The sequence below is a fragment of the Rhinolophus sinicus genome, chromosome 4, assembly GCF_057876585.1.
Source record: "Rhinolophus sinicus isolate RSI-liver-muscle chromosome 4, RSI-T2T, whole genome shotgun sequence".
In the NCBI taxonomy this organism is placed as follows: Eukaryota; Metazoa; Chordata; class Mammalia; order Chiroptera; family Rhinolophidae; genus Rhinolophus; species Rhinolophus sinicus.
Window position 1 is genome coordinate 68,218,528 of NC_142504.1, and position 24,032 is coordinate 68,242,559.

At 41.9% G+C, this 24,032-nt stretch overlaps 1 protein-coding gene across 17 annotated transcripts in view; it reads right to left on the reverse strand.

Moving 5' to 3' along the window:
• Nucleotides 1-1,579: 1,579 nt before the first annotated feature.
• The window catches only part of PTPRM (protein tyrosine phosphatase receptor type M), an 808,815-nt gene continuing 786,362 nt past the window's right edge, over nucleotides 1,580-24,032 (reverse strand). For all 17 annotated transcript variants that reach the window (XM_019755757.3, XM_019755755.3, XM_074340349.2 and 14 more), the window contains 4 exons: nucleotides 17,886-18,011; nucleotides 15,823-15,986; nucleotides 8,659-8,794; nucleotides 1,580-2,328 (listed from right to left, as the gene is read on the reverse strand). In XM_019755757.3, coding sequence (XP_019611316.1) covers nucleotides 2,275-2,328; nucleotides 8,659-8,794; nucleotides 15,823-15,986; nucleotides 17,886-18,011 — 480 coding nt within the window. In that variant the 3' untranslated portion in view covers nucleotides 1,580-2,274. The remainder of the gene's footprint in view (nucleotides 2,329-8,658; nucleotides 8,795-15,822; nucleotides 15,987-17,885; nucleotides 18,012-24,032) is intronic.

Genomic DNA, 24,032 nt, shown 5'->3' on the forward strand with positions numbered 1-24,032 from the left:
GAGGTAACTATTGGCTTCAATGTGAGCCAGGGGTGGGGGTGGGGGCTGACAATGGAGGGATTGACTAGGAAATGGTTGCATTGTCAGACTCAAGATCACGTTGACAGCATGCTACAATGACTTCTATTTTACCCCAGCTAAAGGAATGAAGACCAAAGCTATGACTGTGTAGAGAACAGAGAGTGCCTAGCTGGCAAACAATGGGTGCAGCTTTCCATATGGATTCATCCTTATGGAGATGTTCACAGTAGCAGTTTTTAATCTTTTATCAAAGAGAATTGGGTGAGGATGGTGAGAGACCATTGTCCTGGAGGAGCCTGAGCAGTGAGGCATTTAGTCCAGCTTAAGCTCAGTGCCTGCCAGCTCTTCCTGAGCATGTGCAGAGTTCCACCCACCTGAGGGGCGGTGCTGGGAAATTCACATCAGTCAGGACAGTATGGACTGTGTAACTCAGCGTAGCAAAATAATGCAGGGCTAAGATGCAAATGCCAATTTTAGTCTTCTTCATGGACAACCTCCACTCTTGGGATCTTTGGTCACCAAGATCCCCAGAGCAGGCAGGAATACCACTTTCAAGCCTCTCCACTTTCCAGAGTGGGTGATGGGTCTCATCTCCCTAACTCAGCAGGCGTGAGATTTCCTACACCACATGTTTTAACAAGGGTGCCTGTGCTGCTGCTGCTGTCCCTTTGCCTCCCTGGGCTCTGGAGGCATCTGGCACCAACCACCTGGGATGACTTTGGATGGGTTATTTAATCTCTTCTAACCTGAGTATCTGCAGCTGTAAGATGGCTCCATAACTGTACCCAAATCATACTGCTGCGGGGAGGATCTGCTACCATTCGGGAAAGCACCCTGCACAGTTTCTGGCACAGAATTGGTGTTTGATAAAGGTTTGTCTCCATCATCAACTAGTCATCATTAAACACAGCCCGGCACTCAGTTTAAACCCATGTTGAAAGTCCATGGCATAGCTTCCTTCTTCTTCAGAGGTTAGGCAGAGACCTCGAGTAGAGCAGAGCAGGCCGCCCTGACATGATTTCCCTCCCCAGGAACTTTGTGCCCTGCATAAATGCACTCTAATCCTATAACCCTTTAAAAAGTGTTCCCTCAGCAAGATTCAGGTCTGAATGAGGCTTGGAGAGGACAGATATTACCGCAGTTGATTGAGGTGAAACAGAGAAAGGCGAGGTGGCTCCCAGTCAGAACATCACCATCCTGGCATCTGGCCCAGCGCCCTCTGTAATGGGGATTCTCCCATCAGGGAAAAATTCACTGTCTGGGCAGACTCTGTGGCTTCAGTTTCCTCAGCACCAGGTTCCCAGAATGGACCTATGTTTCTCACTGACAAAAGTTCTGTCTCAAAAAATTCAACTCCACTTGCTCCAGACCAACAGACCCCAGGTATAATCTCTCTGCCAGTGACCTGGAGTGACCGGCGCTCCCTCCACCACCTGGGCACTGGGACACTAGGAATACGCCATGACTGGTCACTGGTCTTTATTGAGTTGGGAATTCACACAAGGCAACATCATACAGTAAATCATTTCCTGGACTTAATAAAAATGATTGTCACTCATTGTGCTTCACAAAAATTTCTTTTAATGAATAAATAATTTGATGAAATCAAAAATATTTACAATATAAACAAATGGAAAAGCTTTGGATCTGTGAATCTGATCGCTGAGCTTTGCATTTTTGAACTGAATTCCTCCCCAGCTTTTCCCTTGGAAACAATACAAATCTGATAGAAACAATAACTCATACAACATATCTTTGTTCATTATATGTTTATCTGTTAGTCTTGGAAAGCTACATAAGCTTATATTATGCAACATGTTAAAATACAAATATTAACTAAAATAATATATTATCATAATGCCAGGTAGCATTCTCCACAGAACAAAAATGTACACTCAGCTGTAACAATAACAAAGGTTCACGGGCCACAAAATAATACCCCAAAGGTACAAATTCCTTCATAAGAATATAATGTGCTCTTCAGTTTACCAGATGTCTATGCTGCTCTAACAAGCTGATGCCTAGGAGTACAGTATTGGACGACTGTATGCTCTGTGTTCCTGCCAGGCAGCAGCATTACTGGGAATTGGGCAGTGCAAGCAGTTTTATACACACTTTCTTGGGCTCTTAAAAAGAGCCAATTATGCAAAGCAAAATAAGCATATTGAGAAGCCTTGATCTCATGTCCACAAATGCCCTGGAATGTATTGGCTTTGTGGGATGAAAGGGTTTGTTTGTAGAGCTGTGATGCTGTCAGCCAGAATTCAAGTATTCCAGGGCCACCTCGTAGCAGAACTTGTACTGATCCTGGAAAACAGAAGGGAAAAAATGTCAGCTCTATAATATCTAAATGCTGTTTCTATTAAAGCATTTATGCGAGATTAGGGATTTAATTAAAAGAAATCAAACTGAGGATTTGAAACCAGGATGAATCAGAAAGTCATGGTTCTGAACCACAAACATACCCATTGTTTGTAGATGTCCCCCACAAGGCCTGATGAAAGGTACTTTGATATCTGCGTTCACTAGAATTCCGGGAAAGTTCTAGACAAGTGGAACACATTTATATGTTTGCCCACACATATATGTTTACCTGTACATCAACATCCTGAGCACAAAGTATGGGAAAATCAAGTGGTAGAAGGAAAGGTAACGAGGGCTGGAGGACACGCTGTCATGACTTGCTCATATAAAGCTCTCAGTATATAAATGCAACTTCATCCCTGGCCCAGCTTTACTTTTTATTTTTGGTCAGCATCAGCAAGATTCTCTCCATTTCATGAGAATCTTTTAGGCACCTCCTAAGTGCCGAGCACCTTGACCTGGTCCCTGACTTTGAGAAGTCCATGGTCCAATGAGAAGTAAGGAGGATGAGATACATGACCCAAGACGACCTGTGAGGCAGACCTGAGCAGGGCCCATGAATGGTCCCCAACATGAGTGTGGTGGAGGAGACAGTGGAAAGAGGTAGCAGGTGATAGGACAGAGAATGAATGGGTGGAGCTGGGGTAGGTGGTACCATGCCATGGTTTGCCCAGGACTGAACTGGTTTATTCCTCTGATCCTGGCATAAGCATTAGTAATATCCACTTCACTCTCAAAAGTGTCCCAGTTTGAATGATAAAGTATATGGTCATCCTAATTGGGGTCAAAACAGGCATTCCAGGTAAGCAACAGGAGATGGAAAGGCAGAGAGAGGAAATGTTTGATACCCTTTGGGAACCACATACCAGTTCTTAATCAGGCAGTGACTTCATTTTTCTTGAGCACAGATTTCTCAGATCATGAACCTTGGCCTGAGCAAGCCCCGTGTGAGGTCCTGGTCCACCCAGCTGGGGTCTCAGGTGGCAGGGGAGGGCATTCTGCACCTGTGTTTATGCACTGTGCTGATGGATGCTCACCTGAGTGTGGCCTCTGATCCAAGCAGAGGGACACAGGGGTTGAGGATGCCTCCACCTGCCACCTGGTAGCAACCCAGTACCTGGGGCAGAGGGGCTCAGCAACTGTAAGGCTTTCTTCCCACCTCATAAGAGACAAGCTTTCATGAGTTCTGAAAGTCAGCACCACTTTCTTCACAACCAAGGAAACGAATCTTTTATTTTTGGGTTTGCCAAATTAATTAAAAACAAATTTCTACTTTTTTTGCATATATGCCTCCTGATTAGTCACTGCAATTTCCTTTTCTTCACCAATTATTTGTTCTCTAAATTATTTGTTCCCCACTAGTCTAACTTATTTTTTTGAAGACAAGGGCCATAGCGTATCTATCTGTATATAACACACCAGTCTTTGGCACAGAACCTGACATACAGTTGGGAGGAATCAAATGTTGGTCGTATATGTAAATGATGACAAAAGGTTTAGCAGCGTTTGATTCAACCCAATAAACATTTCAGGTTAGAGGTTTGGGGGATTTCAAAATATAGCCTCAGTCCTCAGAGAGCTTACAATCTAAAGGTGAAGACAGAAAGTAAACAGATATACTGAAGGTGTCACAAGATCAAACACCAATAGCAGTAACACCTACCAGGATGGCTAAAATAAAGAGACAGAAAATAGCAAGTGTTGGTGAGGATGTGGAGAAACTGGAGCCCTCATACACTGCTGGTGGGAATGTAAAAATGGCACAGCCACTTTGGAAAACAGTCTGCCAGTTCCTCAAAAGATTCAACATAGAGTTACCCTATAACCCAGCAATTCCACTCCTGGGTATATACCCAAGAGAACTGAAAATAATGTCTACACAAAAACTATCTGATTCCATTCTAGTATTTTTTTTTATTTCAGGATTCGATGTTTATTTTCAGAATGTTTAAAATAAATCACCTGAATTTCAGAATTCTGATGTCAGATCACTGAGATGACATATTGGCTATGAAGTGCTCCAATCATTTCTGTTTTGTGTGAATCACAGAAGACAATTTTTTCATGGAAATCTAAGAGATTCAATTCTTTATTGGATAAACATGATTTTGTACAACTCTAACTGTGCAACTAATTTCAGTGCCTACTACGAACCACCCTTTTAACATATGAAAATGTTAAAATTTCTTTTAGTGGGAAATGTGGCTGCTGGCTTCAGGCCACAACACAGGCGAGGAAACACCAAAGGGATTTCAGGCTTCAGTACCAAGGGGCTGCTGTGTTGGAGGCCGATGATGTTGTAGGCACGACTATAATTTCCAAAACGAATTCTCTCTCTCTCATCTTATGCCTCCTAAGCAAGCTGCTAATCCCCATATTCTGTGATGACTGGTTTCTGAATCAGAAAAGTAAGAAGAATGAGAAGGATGATCATAAATTGTCCTGTCCCCTCCCCCAAGCTCCTCGGGAAATGCCTGAAATCTTCCCACATTGGAGACTGACTACACTTGATCACCAGGTACAGGCCTGTCTTCGGCATTTTCCTCCCAGCTTGCTTGCTTTTGAACGGTATAATTAAGGCACACAAGCTCTCCCTGTGCTTCAGGGGAAAAAAAGAATGTTTATGCCTTCGTCCCAAGCTCTCCCAATTTGAGTGACATTAGCTGGCTTAGGACCTGAAGAAGTGACGTGAGCTGGGGCTCATCCTACCTTGTGTAGGATGGTAAGCAGGGTGACCGGCTATCCCTCTCCAAGACCCCAGCCCCACTTCCACTCCAGACCACATGTTTTACTCCCAAGAAGAGGAAGGAAGTGAGATCTGCAAGGGCACCTAGAAGGCAGGTTATGCACCAAAGCTCCTGCTCGCTTCGTGAGGGCATCAAGGCCACAGCCCCAGCGGACGATTTTGGGAGCCTCCCTGAGGAGCTCAAGCTGTGCCGTTGTCAGCACATGCTGTCTGTGTTAATTACCTCCATCTTGGTAACTTTGGCCAAAGTTCCCACCACATCCCAGGGGATAATATGCATCTCTAGGCAAGATCTGTCCCTTAAAGGCTGTTTGTTAAAACAGCCCTGGAAATCTCAAAAGCCAAGTGAGGAGCACAAAGGTGAGAGGGGAGCTGTTTGTTGAAGCCCCAGTGTTCTCACAACTATCATAGCTTCAAAGGAGCTCAAATCTCAGACTGTGGGTCTGGGTCTGCCTCCTGGGACCCAGTCCTCTGATAAGGACTGGAGGCTTGGTGAAGAGATGATAACTTAAAAAGTGGTCAGGAAAAAAATACCTCTGACCCAGCTGGAAAAAATAAAAATCTAGTCTTGTGTTATAAATTATTTTGCTTCCTGGCAATCAATTGGCTTTTCTCCAGAGCCCCCAGAACTAAAAATTTGAAGAAATAAATCTTTTAGGGCCTTCTGGATCTCTCTTGAGTGTGCCATGCTTCAAAACAGATAGATGGATTTTCAAACTCAGAAGTAATTTAGAAAAAGCAGAGCCTCAAAGGACGATGGAGACGGACATACTACCCTCTCTGCACATGCGTCCCACCCTGCAGGGAGGATGCAGTGGTAGAATTTTCATGCTCTGAATGCAAGGGGCCACTGCATGATTCAGCCTCTGCTCGTGATACGTGAGCAGATTCAGTAGGGTCCAGGCCAGGAGTGTTCCCACCCACCCACCTGCCTCCCCGGCTGGCCAGCACAGAAGTACACTCCAAAGCTTTCTGGCACACACTTCACCATTCTCTGAAGATACAGCTAAGAAGACTCAGTGCTTTTCAGCTGCTGGTACAACAGGAGAGATGCTTGGGAGACACTCAGGTCTCAGATGGTCTTTTATGCTCAATAGAATTGTACCAGATTTTATCATCCTGACTTGAATTAATCCCCTCAGCCAACATACATATGGATGGGTACCAGACTAAACAGGAACTGTACTTACAGGCAAAACCAAACAAACATGACAAGGACCCTTCTTTAATTCAGGAAGCTTCAAGCCCCATGCAAAGAGGACTGTGACATTTTTTTCTCTGGTCACCTGATGTTCTCTTGCTAACATTCACTGTGACAAATGTATCAGACATTTTTTTTTTTTTTCAGGGAATTGAAAAACTTTCCTATATTTCTCAGCCTGTGCCCTTATCCTAACACTGGTGTCGACCTTCTGAGTTCTGGGCATCCAAGGATTCTGTTCTCTCTATTTGAATTACACATAATGACAGAAACCTCTAAATAGTGAGCTGGGATCAGATGCTCCCTTCTGGTTCAACCATCCAGGTCTCCATTTCACGAAGAATCACCCTGTTCCACTGGTGTGGAAAAAGCCACATTGTTTCTGCCCATAAAAATTTGTGAGTGATGAAGCTGTAGCCAGAGCCATTAGAGGAAAGGCCTCGAAAGGGTCTATTCTAATGATCTGTTTAATTTAAGCTGCACTGAGAGGGAAATGACATTTTTTAATCAAGGTCAGCTTTGTGTAGGTATCAGCCCAAGTTTGAAAGCTACACCTCTGTCTGTGAATGAGGGAGATCAAGTACAGTCACAGTCAGAATATTTTAATTTATGCATTTGTTTTCATCCTGTGTCAGGCTTCTTATCTGTCTTAACCTCAGACCACCTCTTTTCCCAATCGCTTCCAGTCCAGGAGACTGAGAATTCTGTGGTGATAGAACCCTTTGAAATTCACAGTGGGTCCAAGGGAGTAAGCGAGTTCTCTGTTTCTGAGAGGGGTTGGTTCTAGAGATCATGGAACACAGAGTTTCAGCCCAACCACATAAAATCTGTGATTTGTGAAAGGCACTTAGAGTGGTGCCTGGCACACATTAAGTTTCACGTAAATACTAGCTGTTAGCTCCTCATCCTCATCCAATGCTTGGATAGAACCACCTCCGATCAACTGCTGGCTGCATGATGCCCTGTGACACCTACACTACCAAGAACCACCTCTCTCATCTTTGCGGTTTCCCAAACACTCTCACATATATCTTCACATGGGATCACTTCAATAAGTCAATAGTATCCATAGTTCACACAACCCAGGCCCAAGAAAGTGAAGTGCCTTGCCCAAGGAGGCCTAAACTGCCAAGTTCACTTGTCTGAGACCACAACTTGAATCTGTTTCCATGGGCTTCGCTAGGGCAGGGAAGAGCAGACAGTAGTTTGGGGTCACAGTCATTTTCCCCACAGAAGCCAGATATCTCCTGATGGCTGTGTGAATGTGCACCTGGCCAAACAGGCGCTCCGCCACCAAATCCCCTGACCAGCACCGTGCCTCTTGGATACAGAACAACTTGTCAAGCATGAGACACGTATCTGGGGGAAGCAGACGCTCCTAGAGAGGGATTTGGATGCGTCCCAGGGGTCGGTGTCATTGGTCATATCATTACCCAGCCCCTGGTGCTGCTGTATTGACTGGGGACCATAGCTACTTCTTCAACTTTAGCTTAAATCTCAACTCTCTCTTTAGTCCCTTTATTATATTTTAAATTTTAACCCCATTTCTGTAGTGCTATGTCCCCAGGAACACAGGCTTTCCAAGCTTGTCAGCAGTGGCCATCTCTTCTTCCCTGTCCCCGCTCCAGGCCATTCTCCTGACCTTGGGATCAGTCCGACTGTTTTCTTCAGATCTTTCCTCCACTGACAGAGAAGTACAAAAACCTAATCTAAAAGCTTCCTCCTTTAAGCTAGTCTACTATTCTTGAGTCACAGTGGTTGGCCAACAGCTCCACAAAAAAACAAAAAAGACAAAGAAAAAAAAAGAGAGAGGTTTCATGAAACACTCTAAGAAAATAATTGCACATAGTCCTTTGTTTCTCAACTCCTTTAATCCTTTTCTCAGCTATGGCCACCATAATTAAGTGCAATATTCTGGATGTCAAACTAAAATTCACAGCTTTGATAAATATTAGGTGATTAAGCTATTTATAAAATATATAATTTGAAAATCTGGCATTTCATGTGCTATGATAATTTCTTTTCTGTGAAGACTAGTGCTTAAGCCATGTGGAAAGCACTGCCAGGAACGGAAATTAATAAGGATGTTCACTTGTGAGTTTCAACTATTTCCACATTTCAAATGCATTTAGATGAAGTCTCCTCGTGACAAAGCAAAGTAAGAGGAAGAGGGAGAAACACCCTTGCAAGCAAAGAGATTACATTATACTTTTGAAAATGAGTCTCTTCCTCTGTGAATCAGTGTCACCACCAATCTGTGAGATGGCACCGAGTCTTCCACTAACCAGGAAAATGCCACATTTAGCAGGACAGGGGGAGGGCCTACCAGGAGGTCCACCATGTTGGGCTTGTTGTTCCTCAGCGTCTTCACCGCGTGGAAGACGTCGACCGTCCTCTGGTGACGGAGCATCTCGCAGACGATGCTGATGGCACAGAAGGTCCCACTGCGGCCTCCTCCATTCCTGTCAGAAGAGAAACCAGATGGTTGGACTATGTTTGCCCTTACTTTGCATTGCTCATGCAATCTTTTAGAAGTGCCGCCTGAACCCTAGAAAACGTACTGGTGGAGGCTTCAGAGGCCCAGAACATTCCGCCTGGGCCAATTCTTCTAATTAAAGCAGATGGAGTCGATGAGCTTCAGTGCTGGGTCCACAGTTCCCAGACTGGAGGCGATGAGAAACTGGCACAACCTGCACTCCCTGCCTCACCTCAGCCCTAGATTATATAATTTAATACAGCACCGTATTAATTTTTATAGAGAGGGCCCACCTAGGAAAATTTTCAATGGACAAACACCTCATTTAGTATCTGCCAGGAAAACTGGTGATGAGTGTGGGTTCTGTTCAAAGATGGACTTGGCCTTAAAAAGAACATCTATTAGTATTTCATTATTTATCTCTAAAACATAAGGGCTCTTTTTAACTAAAGCTTTTTTATTTTGAACAAGTTTAGACATACAGATGTTTGCAAAAATAGCGGAGAATTCCCTTGCATACCCACCTTGCCCTAGTGTGAACATCTTACACAACCACGGTACATGGGCAAAACCAGGAAATTAACATGGCTATAAAACTATTACCTAAACTACAGACCTTAGTCAAATGCCACTAGTTTTTTCATGAATGTCTGTTTTTTCTGCTCCAGGATCCAATCCAGGATCCCCCCTACCTTGCATTTAGTTGTCCTGTCTCCTTACTCTCCTCCAATGTGTGATGGGTCCTCAGTCTTTCCCTCTCTTTCTTGATCTTGACACTTTTGAAGAGTACCCGTCAGTTATTTTATGGAATACCAAACATAGGCTGTAGATGTGGAAAATAGCCATGATCCCTATCCGCAATTTGAGAAGTCATTGTGAAATACAAATTATAGAACGTCTCTTCATTTGGGCTTGTCTGATGTTTTCTCATGATTGGAAATGAGGTTATACATTTTGGCAAGAAAACCACAGAAGGGCTGTTGCGTCCTTCAAGGGATTCATGTTGTTGAACTGTCTTATTGCTGGTGATGTTAACCTTGACCATTTATTAAGATGGTGGGCATCTGGCAGATGTTGTCACTGTGTAGATGTTACTGTTCTCTTTGTAGTTAATAAATATCTTGGGAAAGATACTTCGGGATTATGCAAATATCTTGTTTCTCCTCAAAGTTTCACCCACTGATTTTAGCATCCATTGGTGGATCCTGTCTGCAGCAACGATCACTGCGGTGTTTACCTAATTGCTTTTCTACTTCCCTTGCTGCTCCAACATGCTACTATAAGAGAGAGCTATTTGTTTCTCTTCCATTTAAAAATTTTCTTTGCTTATTTTGTTTTATTATTTATGTCAGTTTAGACTTATACATATTAATTTCATTTTATGAGCTAAAATCCAGGTGTATCGATATTTATTTTGTTGTTGAAACTGTTCCAACTGCGGTCACTAGGAGCTCCATCAGTGTAGTTCCTGTGTTCTTTTGACAAGATTCCATCCTTTTTTGAGCATCTCCCTACTTTCTGGAACCACAAGATGTTCCACACTCATCCTGCATCTTCCCTGTACCAGCTCTGGAATCAACAACTTCTCCAAGGAACTAGGGGTCTTTTTAAAAAAAAAATAAACACAATATCGTGATCACACCTAAAATAATTAAACACTACTGTTTTAATATAATCAAATTTCTAGTTACTGTGCAAATTTCCCAGATTGTTTCAGACATTTTCTTATGGTTGCCTTTTTCAAACCTATATCCAAGCAAAGTCCACACATAATATTTGCTTGAAATGTCTTACAAGTTTATTTTAATTTATATGTTCCTCTTCGCTCTCTTTGTTTTCCTTGGCAATTTATTTCTAGGGAGAAATGGATTCATTTTTTCTGTTGAGAGCGCCATATTCTGGGTTGTTCTCATTCACTGTGTCTCTGTGAATCATTTAAAATGTTGCTCTCTAATCCTGTATTTCCTGTAAATTGGGAGTTAGCTCCAGAGCTTCATAAGAATTTTTTTTTTTGACAAAGATACCTTATAAGTACACTTTCATCAGGAAACAGGCACAGATGTCAAGTTATTTCTTGTTTTGTGATTTTAAGATTGATCATTGTGTTCAAATGTCAGCTTGATCAGTCCATTAAGTTCCAAATCAGTTTTAAATAGAATACAACATACTTACAATTAAGTCTACAAATGGTAAGTATATAGCTCAATTAATTTTTACAAATGCATATGTAATGTAATTACCATTTTGATAAAAATACAGAAGATGATCAGTCCCCTAGGCCTCCCTCTTACTCCTTCCTCATCAATACCATCAATTCCCTAAAGATAATCTCTGTTCTCACTTCTAGTATGATAAGTTTCTTTTGTCTGTTTTTGAATTTTGTCTCAATGGAATCAGACAGTATATGCTCTTTTGAGTTTTGCTTATTTAACTATTATCTGTGTGAGAATCATCCATGTTCTTTTCTTTTATGTTGCTGAGACTATAATTCCATTGAATGGATATACTACTGATAATTTATTCATGTAACAGCTGATGAATGGTCTGTTTCTACTTTCCAATATTATGAGTAAACCTGTTATCAACACGTCTTGTGGTGCATACACGACTCATTTCTGTAGTCATATGTCTAGGGGCGGAAGAGCTCAGAGAATGTATTTATATTTAGCTTTAGTATATGCTGTCAACAGTTCCAAAGTGTCTGTATCATATTTACCTCCTACCAGCAGGGTATAGGAGTTCCTATTACTCTACAGCTTCACTAACACTTGGTATTCTCATTTATTTATTTGTCTTCTAAATTTCAGCCATTTTGGTGAGTATGCTGTGGCATCCAATCCTGGCTTTAATGTGTATTTTCCTGAAAACTAATGGTGCTGAGGATTTATGCTTATTGGCTATTTAGATACTTAAAAAAAAATGAAGTTCTTGTCAAGTGTTTTGCCCAACTGGGTTATCTATCTTTTCTCTATTGACTTGCAGTAGTTCTTAGGCATTCTGGCTATGAGTCCTTTGTCAGATGTATGCGTCCCAAAACTTCACCAACTTCATGTCTTGTTTTTTCACTCTCCCTTGGTGTCTTTTGATGAATGGAAATGTTTAACGTCAATGAATTCCAATTTATCAATGCTTCCTTCATGGCTAGTGTTCTGTGTGGTTTGTAACACACCTTTGGTTACCTCATGATCATGAAGATTTTCTCCTAGAAGCTTCATTGTTTCCCTTTTCACATTTTGGTCTACAATCCATGTGGAAATGATGTCTGTGTGTAGTGTGAGGAGAAGACCAGGTATGAAGGCAGTTTTTTCCTGTTGCCTTGCAGTAGGCGTGTTGCTGTGGGATCTTTGTTGTAACCCAGGTGATGGTGTGGCTCAGTTCCTGGATTTTCCTTCTGCTCCATTAGTTAGTCTATCTTCTGTCTTTGCACAGATACCACACAGCTTCCCCCCCACCCCCAATTTGTTTTTCACCTAATGCTTTCAGAAGCTGTCAGCTACGGTTGTCTACAGACATTATTTTCATCAAGAACTGAAAAATGGGCATATCTTACATTTCTCCTGGTTTATCAGCTGGAAGACATGTATAAGAAGAAAACCCCCTATTTGCTCTGACAATTAAGTTCGTGAACTCATCTTAGAAAAAGTGCTACATCCCTCACTGCTGAGTATCACTACAGTCACCTTCAAAGTACTCCCCTTGGGAAGCTATGCACCGACACCAGTGCCTAGTCCAGCCTTCACAGCAATTTTGGAACTGTTTTTCTGGAATGGCCATCAGAGCTGTCATCGTTATTACCCTTGATGGCCTGAATGTCATCAAAATGTCTTCCTTTCAATATTTCCTTTATCTTCAGGTAAAGAAAGAAGTCACTGGGGGCCAGATCAGATGAGTAGGGAGGGTGTTCCAATATAGTTATTTGTTTACTGGCTAAAAACTCCCTCACAGACAGTGCCGTGTGAGCTGGTGCATTGTCGTGATGCAAGAGTCACAAATTGTTGGTTGGTGAAAAGTTTAGGTCGTCTAACGTTTTTACGCAGCCTTTTCAGCACTTCCAAATAGTAAACTTGGTTAACTGTTTGTCCAGTTGGTACAGATTCATAATGAATAATCCCTCTGATATCAAAAAAGGTTAGCAACATCCTTGAAACAAGTTCGCCAATGCAATTGTCACATGCTGTTCTAGGAACCATTCAGTTCACCACACCTGAAGGTCTGTCTCAGACAGCGATGCTCCGCTCACAGCCATTAGGTGGCGCTACGCGATGCTGAATACATGCTCTCACCTCAAGATGAGTAGCAGGGAGCTGTTGTGTAGTTCTACCGTAAGCTCTTTCCTGGCCTATACTGGAGGATACCAATTTAACCTAACTTTGTTTCTCACAACCAAAAAGTCTTAGATTTAGATTCATAAATCTAAACAATAAACATCCTCACCAGGCCTGGGTCTCATGCTGCCCTGATCCCAAGAGAGCAAGAGGCAGCACCATGGGAACCACAAGGACTCTGTGGTTCTCAAAGAAAAATCAAAGTTCTCTCACCAGAAGAAGGGAAAATAGTGCTGGGCTAGCAGGAGGGCACCACCATCGTCCACTGCAGTTAAAGAATAGCCCACTGTTTTAGATATCACATGGGAAGGTGATATAACTGTTTAGTTCTAGGGTCACAGCTTTGTCCAGGAAGAGTATAGTTGGCGGTTGTTTACAAGGTGCAGTGATGTAAGGGGTCTTTTTATCTTCTCAGGGCTGTCCTGGTGCCTCAGCTTTCCCACTGTGACTTGGTCCTTTGGGTTACAGACTAGCCATCATAAGGAAGCTACTAATCTAAGGGTTGCCATGCATTATACTCCTGGTTCCACATGTCAGTGAACTACAGATGCAGAAATGGGCATCTGCAAACTATTTTCAGTTTTTTAAAAAAAACTTAGACATAATACAAACTCTAACTAAAATGTCTATTTTCCTTGCCAGGATTGTATCAATTCACACAGGTGACCCTCTGATCTTTTTCTGATTGGAGGTTATACGTGGACTTAAAGAAATAAAAATGGGGACGTAAGATGTTATCATTCATTTTCTGGCATTTTCTTGGTAGAGATGTTTTTAATGAACTGAGTCCATGAGAAGGAAGCAGAAAGTAGTAAGGGTGGTGGTGGTGGGGGGCTGTTAATAAACAACTTTTCAGAGAACAAACAATTTGGACCTCTGGGTGAGAGTTAGGTGTGAGAAGGTTCATAAGACTCTTTCCTAGGAAACAGCAGGTTCCTGCAGAATGAGGCACTGCCACGTTTTGACTTGTGAGAGGCAGCGCAGAGTTCTGGGCGGCAAGGGAGGCCTGCGGGGGCCCTCCCTGGGTGGGGGCTGGCATTGTGTGAGATAAAGACATGAGTAGAAAGTAACCCAGCTTAGCCAAGCTTGTCATTTTAGTGAAGGTTGGTGGGCCCAGAATAAAACTTTATTTCCCCTTCCATTTGGGAGAGATCTCACTGTACACCTCTGATGACACTGCTGAAAAGAGACATAAGCTTAATACTTTAAGATTCCACAATTTCTCTAAACATCTTCCCTAACTGCCATGACTTTCTAATTGCCTGCTCCATTAAGCCAATTTCAGCTGGCTGATTAGCTACATATCACCACCAATGAGAAAATGCAGGTGAAAGTGCTTTCAAAAGCATGGAAGTCTATTCAGTAGCTCTCCACCTTGGCACTTAGACTATCTAGTAGCTTTAAAAAACTGATGTCTAGATCCACCCCCTCCCCCAGTGGTTTTGATTTAATGGGGTTTGGGTATGGCTTGGGCATGGATTTTTGTTTTCTTTTTTTAAAGCTTTCTAAATGCCTGAACTACTGTGCTTCCCCGAAAATAAGACCTAACCAGACAATCAGCTCTAATGCATCTTTTGGAGCAAAAAAATATAAGACCTGGTGTAAGACCGGGTATAATATAATATAATATAATATAATACCAGGTATAATATAATAGCTGGTCTTATTTTACTATAAGACTGGGTATAATATAATATAATATAATATAATATAATATAATATAATATAATACAATACAATATAATATACTGGGTCTTACATTAATTTTTGCTCCAAAAGACGCATTGGAGCTGATTGTCCGGCTTATTTTTGGGGAAACACGGTAGTAGCCAAGGTTGGGAGTCATGGCTCTGTAGCAGAGGCTCTCCCGTTTTAGCACCTGCTAAAAGTGATGGCCTGGAGACCACACTTTGGAGACGGTGACTCTAACCAAACCTTTACAATATATTCTTACATTCCCAGTTCAAAAACAAAACAAAACAAAATAAAACAAAACAAACATCCAAAACAAAACTCTTAAAAACCACAAAGAAAAAGAGACTTCTCTGACTCTGGGTGGTGAACACACAATATGATATATAGATGATGTTTTACAGAATTGTACACCTGAAACCTACGTAACTTTACTAACAATTGTCACCCCAAAAAACTTAAAAAAAAGAAAGAAAGAAAAAGAAAAAGAGTTCTCCGAAGCCTCTGACAAGGTTTTCAATATAATTATCAACTAGTGTGATGGTAAGTAAGCTAGCTTTGCTGGGTGGGAGGAAGCCCTGATGTGTAGCATTTGCTGATTTCTCTGATGTAAATGCTTCCAATATGGACGATTTCAAGTTACCAACAGTTTAGAAAATTCATCCAGCTCATAACATTCCCCCAAATGTAACAATTGGCTCTCAAGAGCCAGTGGGAGCCCACTGAACCCACCCAGGTGTTTTTTGGGGGGTGTGTGTGTCCCAATCACAAGGTCAGGGCTTGTTTTTATAGCAGTGACACCCCCATCCAAATGCAAAATGTGCATACCTTGTTTTCTGCAGAACAAAGCAAACCCTCACTGGGTCGACTGATCCTCTCCATTCACCCACACCTACTTAAGTCCTCTCCAGTGGTAGTGCAACAAGAGCTAGTGAACTAGGAGGTAACCGAGTGCCGGCTGGTCATTCTGAGAAGTAGAGCTCAATCTCACACTTACAAACAGTGCACAACCGTGCGGCCTTCACCGCCGTTGTACTCCTCCTGCCACTTGTCCACTTGGCGAATGAGCTTCAAGAAGGAGCGCTTGGACACCGGTGTGTCCCTGTACATTGGCCAGCCCAGGAACTGGAATTGCTGCACCATCCGATATCCATCTTGGGGCTAGAGAGAGTCAGGCAACAGTCAAGGAGTGGAAAGAAAACAGGCCTTGTTTACTTTATTGAATTCCAGTGGGCTGATTCCACTTACTTCCTCTTCTCATCAAAGCAGGGCATTAGGAAGGCCTGCCTGTAAATAACAAAGGAAGCTGCTACTGGCCTGAGAGTTATGAGATGTAATCTCCAGCTGTTATAAAAAATGAGGTGTTTTAAATGACGGGCCAGACCAATAAAAGTGAAGCATAAGGCTTACAATTTTGCAAAAGCTAAGTGAAAAATAACACACAACATGAGCACTGACTACATTGCACCGTAAGTGCTAAAATGGCTATACTTTAATTACAGGCAAATTAAAGGTAAAGGATAAATTACAATCAGGAGATGCTTGTGAGCTCAGGGTGATAAATAGACTGCACTGTGTTTCCTGTATTATATGGTTTTGCTTATTGGTGTGAATGTTGCTAAGATATCAATAGTTAATTAATCTTTAGTCATAATTAAATGAAATTGCAGTATTCAAGAAAGTGTTAGAAAAGACAACAGTTTTAACCGGGCCACGGCTAAATCACTTGGACTAAATCTTCCATGGCCCTCAGCAGCTTGATACAGGCGATCGCTTCTTGTCGACATACTTTCTTCACCCAGCGGTTCCTGTTCCCGTACACTCTCTCCCCTCTGCCTTGGCCTCCCTTCCTCCCAGACTTCTTGCTGTTGGAAGCCGCAGCCTCCGTCCTTGGGTCCCTTTCTCTTCTGTCTCTCACTTGATTTCATTCAGTCTTACGGCTTTAAATATTCCAATAAGTCATCAATTTATATCTCCAGTTCAGAACTATCTCCTGAATTTCACCCTCATAGATTCAAACACCTACTTGATATTTCCACTTAGGTGTCTAATAGTCATCTCAAACCTGGTATGTTTCAAATTGAACTCCTGACCATCTTTCCATGTGTGACTAACCCCACCCCCCGAAACAGTCCTGTTACACCCACAGCCTTTTCTAACTTGGTTAATATCAATTCCATCGTTCTAGTTCTCAGGACTAAAATCTCCAGAGTCACCATTGACTCCCTGGGATTCAACCTGTCAGCAAATCCTATTGGCTCTATCGTCAGAATATACCATAATCTCTCTACCTCTTACCACCTCCAACTGCTACCACTCTTGTCCTGCCATTGTGATTTCTCACCTGGATGGTTATAATAGCCTCCTGGTCGGTCTCTATTACAGTTTATTCAACATGGAAACCAGAGTACTCATTTTAAAAGGTAAATTACATCATGTGATTTTTCTACTCAAACCCTGTAATACCTCCTTATTTACTTCAGAGCAAAAGCCCAACTGCTTGCAGTGGACTTCTTGACCCTACATGATCTCTGCCACCCTCAAACCCCCCACCCTCACCGTTTCTCTCTAAGTGACCTTACCTTACTATGCTCCAGCCACATCAGCCTCTTTACTGTTCCTGGAACTCACCAGGCAAGACCCAACCTCAGGGCTTTTGCACTGACCATTACTGCTGCCCGGAAAGCTGACTCCAGAGAGACCTGAATGGCTACTTCCTCACTTCTGTCAGGTCTTTGCTTACGTGGCACATCTATTTAAGACAGAGCCTTTCTCTCCCTCCTGTTCATGGCCCTAGCATTTTCTACTTCCCCAGTTTTTTTCTGTAGCATTTATCACTTTCAAACATACTATATCTCTTATTAAATCTATTATACCTATTATTTATTATCTATCTTCTCCCATTAGAATGTAAGTTCCATAAGGTCAGGAGCTTGGTGTTGTTCACTGATATATTCCAAACTCTTAGAACAGTGACTGACACAAAGTGACACAATAAATAGTCAACAAATAAGAAAATAATGAAACTACAATATAAGTAATGTTGGCTGTGATTCTTACTCTGGCTGCATTATAAATACGGAATATCCTGCTGATGATGTCTTCTTCTAAATCAGCAGAAACAAATTCCACTTGGATGGGGCCATGTCTGTGTACTCCATTCTCTGGCCAGTACTGTGGACACAACTGAATTCAAAACACAGAAACATGAGGTTAATGATCAGAATAAGTTCACCATGGACAGTTTGAATGAGGTCACTATCGACATTCAGGAATTCTTAATACTTCCTGGATTCCCTTCATTTTCTTTCCTCACTGTCTTTTCCTTCCAGTAAGTGGATCTTAGGACTTTCTTGTTGGCTGACTCCTCAGCTCCACCTGTCCTTCTAGTATTTTTTCTTCATTTTTTTCAGAAAGCATCGTTAAGCCATGAGCAATTCTGCTTTGTGAGGTGGTCATGTGGACACTGTCCGACACACCCTGTTGTAAGAGTCCTTTTGCATGCTGACAAGCCTTGGGGAGATGCCACCAGCTGCCATTAAAAGAGCTAAGATACTTAGGGTGGCACACATATCTGCTAACACACAACTCTCCATCCTCCCATGGGGTTGCACTGTAATTTGTAATCACTTTGAGCAATAGGGCTATTTTGTGACAAGACACTGATAACAGTGTTGGGTTGCATTTTCATGCTCTGGTCCAAACCCTCTCAGCTCCGATCAAGAAAACGTGGTATAATAAGAGTGAATGTTTTACTGTTTTTTACCTGGAGATGCCTTTAATTAAAAACATAATTTCCTAGAGTCTCAAACTCCAGGTATTGGTGATACTGGGTAACTAGAACTTTGGCACAACGTGACACACAACTCAGTGTGGTAGGAGTGCTGCTGGGTATGGTGGCTTATCAAAGAGACATGTTCATAAACATCCCACAGATATACTAACCTTGGAGATAGGTGAGAGGACACCCAAGATCTTTTCTTCTTACAACCCTTTCTTAAAGCCGTAAGACCCTAATTGGCATTTCAAGTTGGAAGTTATTCTTTTGGGACTTGGTATTTCAGTGACTTGTTTTTGGAGTAGTGTGGTAGTGTGTAATTTTGATCTCTCTGATTGACTTGAGGGACAAATAGCTGTGGTGAGGCAAGAGGGAACTGCTAGATTATTTTGTAACAAGTTTCTATTGGGCCAAAAGCAGATGAAAAACATATCACCTAATTTTAAGCAGAATGAGATACTACAACAGGATAATCCACTAGTTGAATTTCCTTTTTTGATGACTATTATTTTCCAAAGGATGTAAAATCTGATTGTCAAAGTTTGTTAAGGTTGATTCATAATCAAGATCGCAAGACAGTTTTCAGTTAACAGTGGGACAACTGAAACAGCAATCTTCCTCTCTCTGTTATAAAGAAGTTAGAGGTTTGGACTTTATGATCAAGAATGAAAATAGGATAACTAAGGGTATTTTTTATGTTAGCGAAGTGTATATAGTATTTTAGAAATTACATTTATTTATTTTTAAGTAATGCTTTCATGAAATTTTTCCTTCCTCACCAGCACTTCCTGGTGACAAGTTATAAAACTGCTTTATCAAACTATAGCATGCTAATATTTATTTTCTTTCTGATACGCAAGTGTACCAACTGTTAAAATTAATAGGCATTATGATGGGAAGCCAAGATGGTAATAAAAGCTCTAACATGCACATTGGAACTGTTCTGCCCATTTTACTCCTGACTGAGCTAGCTTTGCTTTTTGCTTGCTGCCTCAGTGCAAGTCCTGATCAAAAGCTTGTCACTTACACCAGAGAAATATGAATGGCCTGGGCTGGTGCTTGGCTCTTGGCACACTGCATTCTGCACTCTGCCCAAGTAAAACGTGTAGGAAATGGCTTAAATGGTGCATAACACATCCATGAACTAGACCTATAAATACTTAAAATAGTTGAGTGCTATTCTTGTACAATTGGAAAGCCTTTAAGTTCAAATGCTCAGTTTAGTGTTCTCTAAAAGATGGACTCCCAGGAGCCTCTTTTCTCTCACTCTGAAAATCAGCTCTGTCTGCCCAATGGAATTGGAGTCTCTTTGTCTCTCCTACCATGGGGCAGGCAAGGCTTGGTTTGACTCCAGACAGCTTAAGTTTAGAATGCAGCTCCAGAGTTCAAATATTGTAGTTTAAAAAGAACATACAGTAATCACTAACGTCTGGCTAATTAATATGAACAAAACAGTATATCATTACATTTCAGGATTCCATTAGGGGGAAAAATGATTCTGAAGAGGAAACAAGTCCCTTATCCTATAACTGTGACTAAGAAATCTTGAATTAGTGAAATTTAACCCATGACATTGTGAGTTACAAAACCAGGATCCTTAGTCCTGTTTTGAGTTCCATCTTTGAAGCTCTCCAAGCTGTGGTGTCTTTATAAATGGCTGCAATTTATGTTTCAGAAAAGATCAATGTTATGAAAGGAAGACTTCCAAAATATCTAAGCTTCTTATGCAAAAAGAACTAGGTGAGGTCAAGAATTATTTATTATTATTTCATTAACTAGCTTTCAGGCTAGAGCTTTAACAATATAATGTAGTGCCTCAAACATAATTGAAAACATTATAGAATTAAAGTGAATGCCATGCCATTTATGGCAGATGATGGCAGTAAAATGGATTTTAGGAAGGAAATATTTTGTCTAGTTTGGATACTGAAATACTTCAGACATTTTTTATTTTAAAAATTTATCTCTATCAGATAGGAAATAATTCCATTCCAGAAAACATTTTTGTTTTTTGTTGTTGTTGTTAAAACATGCTAAGTTCAGATTTCCAGTCAAGGTGGTGTAGTAGGAAACTACTGTGCTTGCCTCCTCTCATGACCACATCAAAATTACAACTAAACTACAGAACAACCATCATTGAGAATCACCTGAAATCTAGGTGAATTGAAGTCCTACAACTAAGGACATACAGAAAGACCACCAGGAGACTGGTAAAAGGGATAGAAATGTGGAAGGGGTTGGTCTCACACCAGCATGTGACCATAAAAATGGAGAGGGATATCTCAGCTGCAGAGGTATAGCTCCCAAAGGAGGGAGGGGTCCCAGCCCCACACCATGCTCCCCAGCCCAGGGTTACAGTGTCAAGGAGAAAAGTATCTATAACTTCTGGCTGTGAAAACCACCAGAGATTGTGGCTGAGTGAGATGAGGGGTGGCTGGAGTCCCAGGTGTTCCTCTTAAAGAGCCCATGCATGGATTTACTCGCTGATGGATTCACTTGCTCTGAGCTCTAGCACTGCCTTGAAAGGCACCAAGCACATATGGGGAAGAACTGAGTTATCTGATTTCGGGGTGAGGGCTGAAGGAGCAGCTATCTCCCAAACAGAAGTGTTGGCAGAATCCATTGTTTCTTTGTTGAGATCTCCCCGCTTCTACCATGCAGATACAGGAAGCCACCATATGAGTCTCCATCAACCCGACCAACAGTGGTGGCCCTGCCCTGGTGATTCCCTGAAAACTTGCCCCACTCAATCTTCGGGCACACTCAAGCTGCTTCCAGTGGCTATTCCATACAAACGGCCTGTCTTGGCTCATTGGGGGGACAGAGCTAGGAGTGCAGTTTCCAGGCTCTCGGCCTCACGTGGAAAGGTGCTGGCTCAGGTAGCAAATGGCCATCAACTGTGATTGGATGGCCATCAGCTGTAGCTAGTTGGCCATCAGATGTAACTAGTGAGCCACTGGCCACTAATATAACTGCTGTGGCTACATTAGCAGCAAATGGGGGGCTAGCAAGAAGATGGTGGCTGAGCTAGCAAGCGTGGATTGCAGTTAGTGGCAGATTGCAGCTAGCAAGTGAGGTTGGTTGACAGAGAGAAGTAGAAGGCAGGTTGCAGATAGTGTGGCTCCTGCTTCCTGTGTCTCGAACCCAGCCACCAGCAAGACTATAGTGGTATGACTCCCCTACCTATGGGTCCGTGGGTGTTCCTTTTTAGTCTCACCATATCCTGCGTTCTTATGTGGGGAGCGGGACCAGAGATCCCGCCTGACACCCTGCATGATACTCATGCTGCAGACTTTCATAAAATCTCTCAAATGTTCCAAAAACCCTAACAAACAGCATCTGGCCTCAGTGTACCCAGTACCTCTTGTTGAGCAGCCGACAACCTGGCACTAGCGGCAGCTAGCCTTGGTTTGCTGCTTGGATACTAGAGGCATCTCCAAGCCCAGTGTGGTGATGGTCATCTGTAGATTGCTTTGTGGCTCATGAATGCCTCAGGTAGCCTCAGGAATGGCACAGGCTACAGGTGAACTTGGCCTGCAGCAGGACCCCTCCCAAGAGGTCCTGGGGTTGGCCAGCTTCAGACTGAACTGGAGCACCACCTGGCTGCCTTCAAGGATGACACACTCAAAGAGTAGACTGGGCAGCTACCAGAGCCCTGCTAAAGCGAATCCTGCTCTATAGGGCATTGCAAAACCGCTCCTCCATTGTAGTCAAGGCCAGTTCTCATAACCAATCAGCCTGAGGGTCAAAAACTCCCAGTGATGTGTAAAGAGCAACCAAGGCTCAACTACAACAGGTGGGCACACACAACCCTCACAAAGGAAACACCTGGAGTACCAGGCTCAGGTGACTTGGGAGACTGCACCACTGGGTCCCACAAGACGTGTACTACATACGGCCACTCTACTAAGACTGGGAGACATAGCATCCCTACTTAATACATAGAAACAAACACAAGGAGGCAACCACAATGGGGACACAAAGAAACATGTCCCAAAGGAAAGAAAAGAATGAAGCTCTGGAAAAAGAACTGAACAAAATGTATACAAGCAATCTACCACATGAAGAATTCAAAATGCTGGTAATAAAGATGCTCAATGATCTCAGGGAGAACTTTAACAAAGAGATAGGAAACATAAAAATGGAAACAGAAAGCATAAAAAAGAACCAGACAGAAATAAAGAATACAATAACTGCAATGAAGAATCCATTATTGGGAATCGACAGTAGGTTAGATGACGCAGAGGATGGAATCAGCGATTTAGAAGATAAGGTAGCAGAAAACACCCAAAGAGAACAGCAAAAAAGAAAAAAAAGAACATAAAAATATGAGAACAGTTTAAGGGGCCCCTGGGATAATTAAGTGTACCAAAATTTGCATCATAGGGATACCAGAAAGAGAAGAGCTATAGCAAGGCATGGAAAACATATTTGAAGAAATAATGATGAAAACTTGCCTATCCTGATAAAGGAAATTGACATACAACCCAAGGAAGCACAAAGTCCCAAACAAGATGAATCAAAGAAGCCCACACCAAGAACATCATAATTAAAATGCCAAAGATTAGAGAGAAAGAAAGAATTTTAAAAGCAGCAAGAGAAGAGCAGTTAGTTACTTACAAGAGAGCTCCCATAAGACTGTCAGCTGATTTCTCAACAGAAACACTGCAGGCCAGAAGGTATTGGTAGGAAATATTTAAAGTGATGAAAAGTAAGGAACTGCAACTAAGATTACTCTACCCAGGAAAGCTATCATTTAGAATCAAAGGACACATAAAGAGCTTCCCAGACAAGAAAAAGCTGAAGGAGTTCATCAGCATCAAGCCAGTATTACAAGGAATGTTAGAAGGACTTCTTTAAGATGAAAAAAAGATAAAAATATGAATAATAAAATGGCAATAACTATGCATCTATCAACAATTACTTTAAATGTAAATGAAGTAAATGCTCCAATCAAAAGATAGGGTGGCTGAACAGAAGAGAAAACCTTTGTATATGCTGCTTATAAGAGACTCACTTCACATTGAAAGGCACACACAGACTGAAAGTAAAGGAATAGGAAAAAGATATTTCATGAAAAGGGAAATGAAAAAAAAAAAAAAAAAAAAAAAGCTTTGGTAGCAGTACTTATACCAGACAAAATAGACTTTAAAACAAAGGCTATAAAAGAGACAAAGAAGGACTCAGTAATTCCTCTTCTGGGTATTGATCTGAAGAAATCCAAAATGCTACTTCGAGGGGATGTATGCATCCACATATTCATTGCAGCATTATTTACAATAGCCAAGATGTGGAGGCAACCTGGGTGTCCATCAATGGATGAATGGATAAAGAGTAAGAGGTACATACCGTGTTTCCCCGAAAATAAGACCTAGCCGGAGAATCAGCTCTAATGTGTCTTTTGTAGCAAAAGTAATATGAGACCCGGT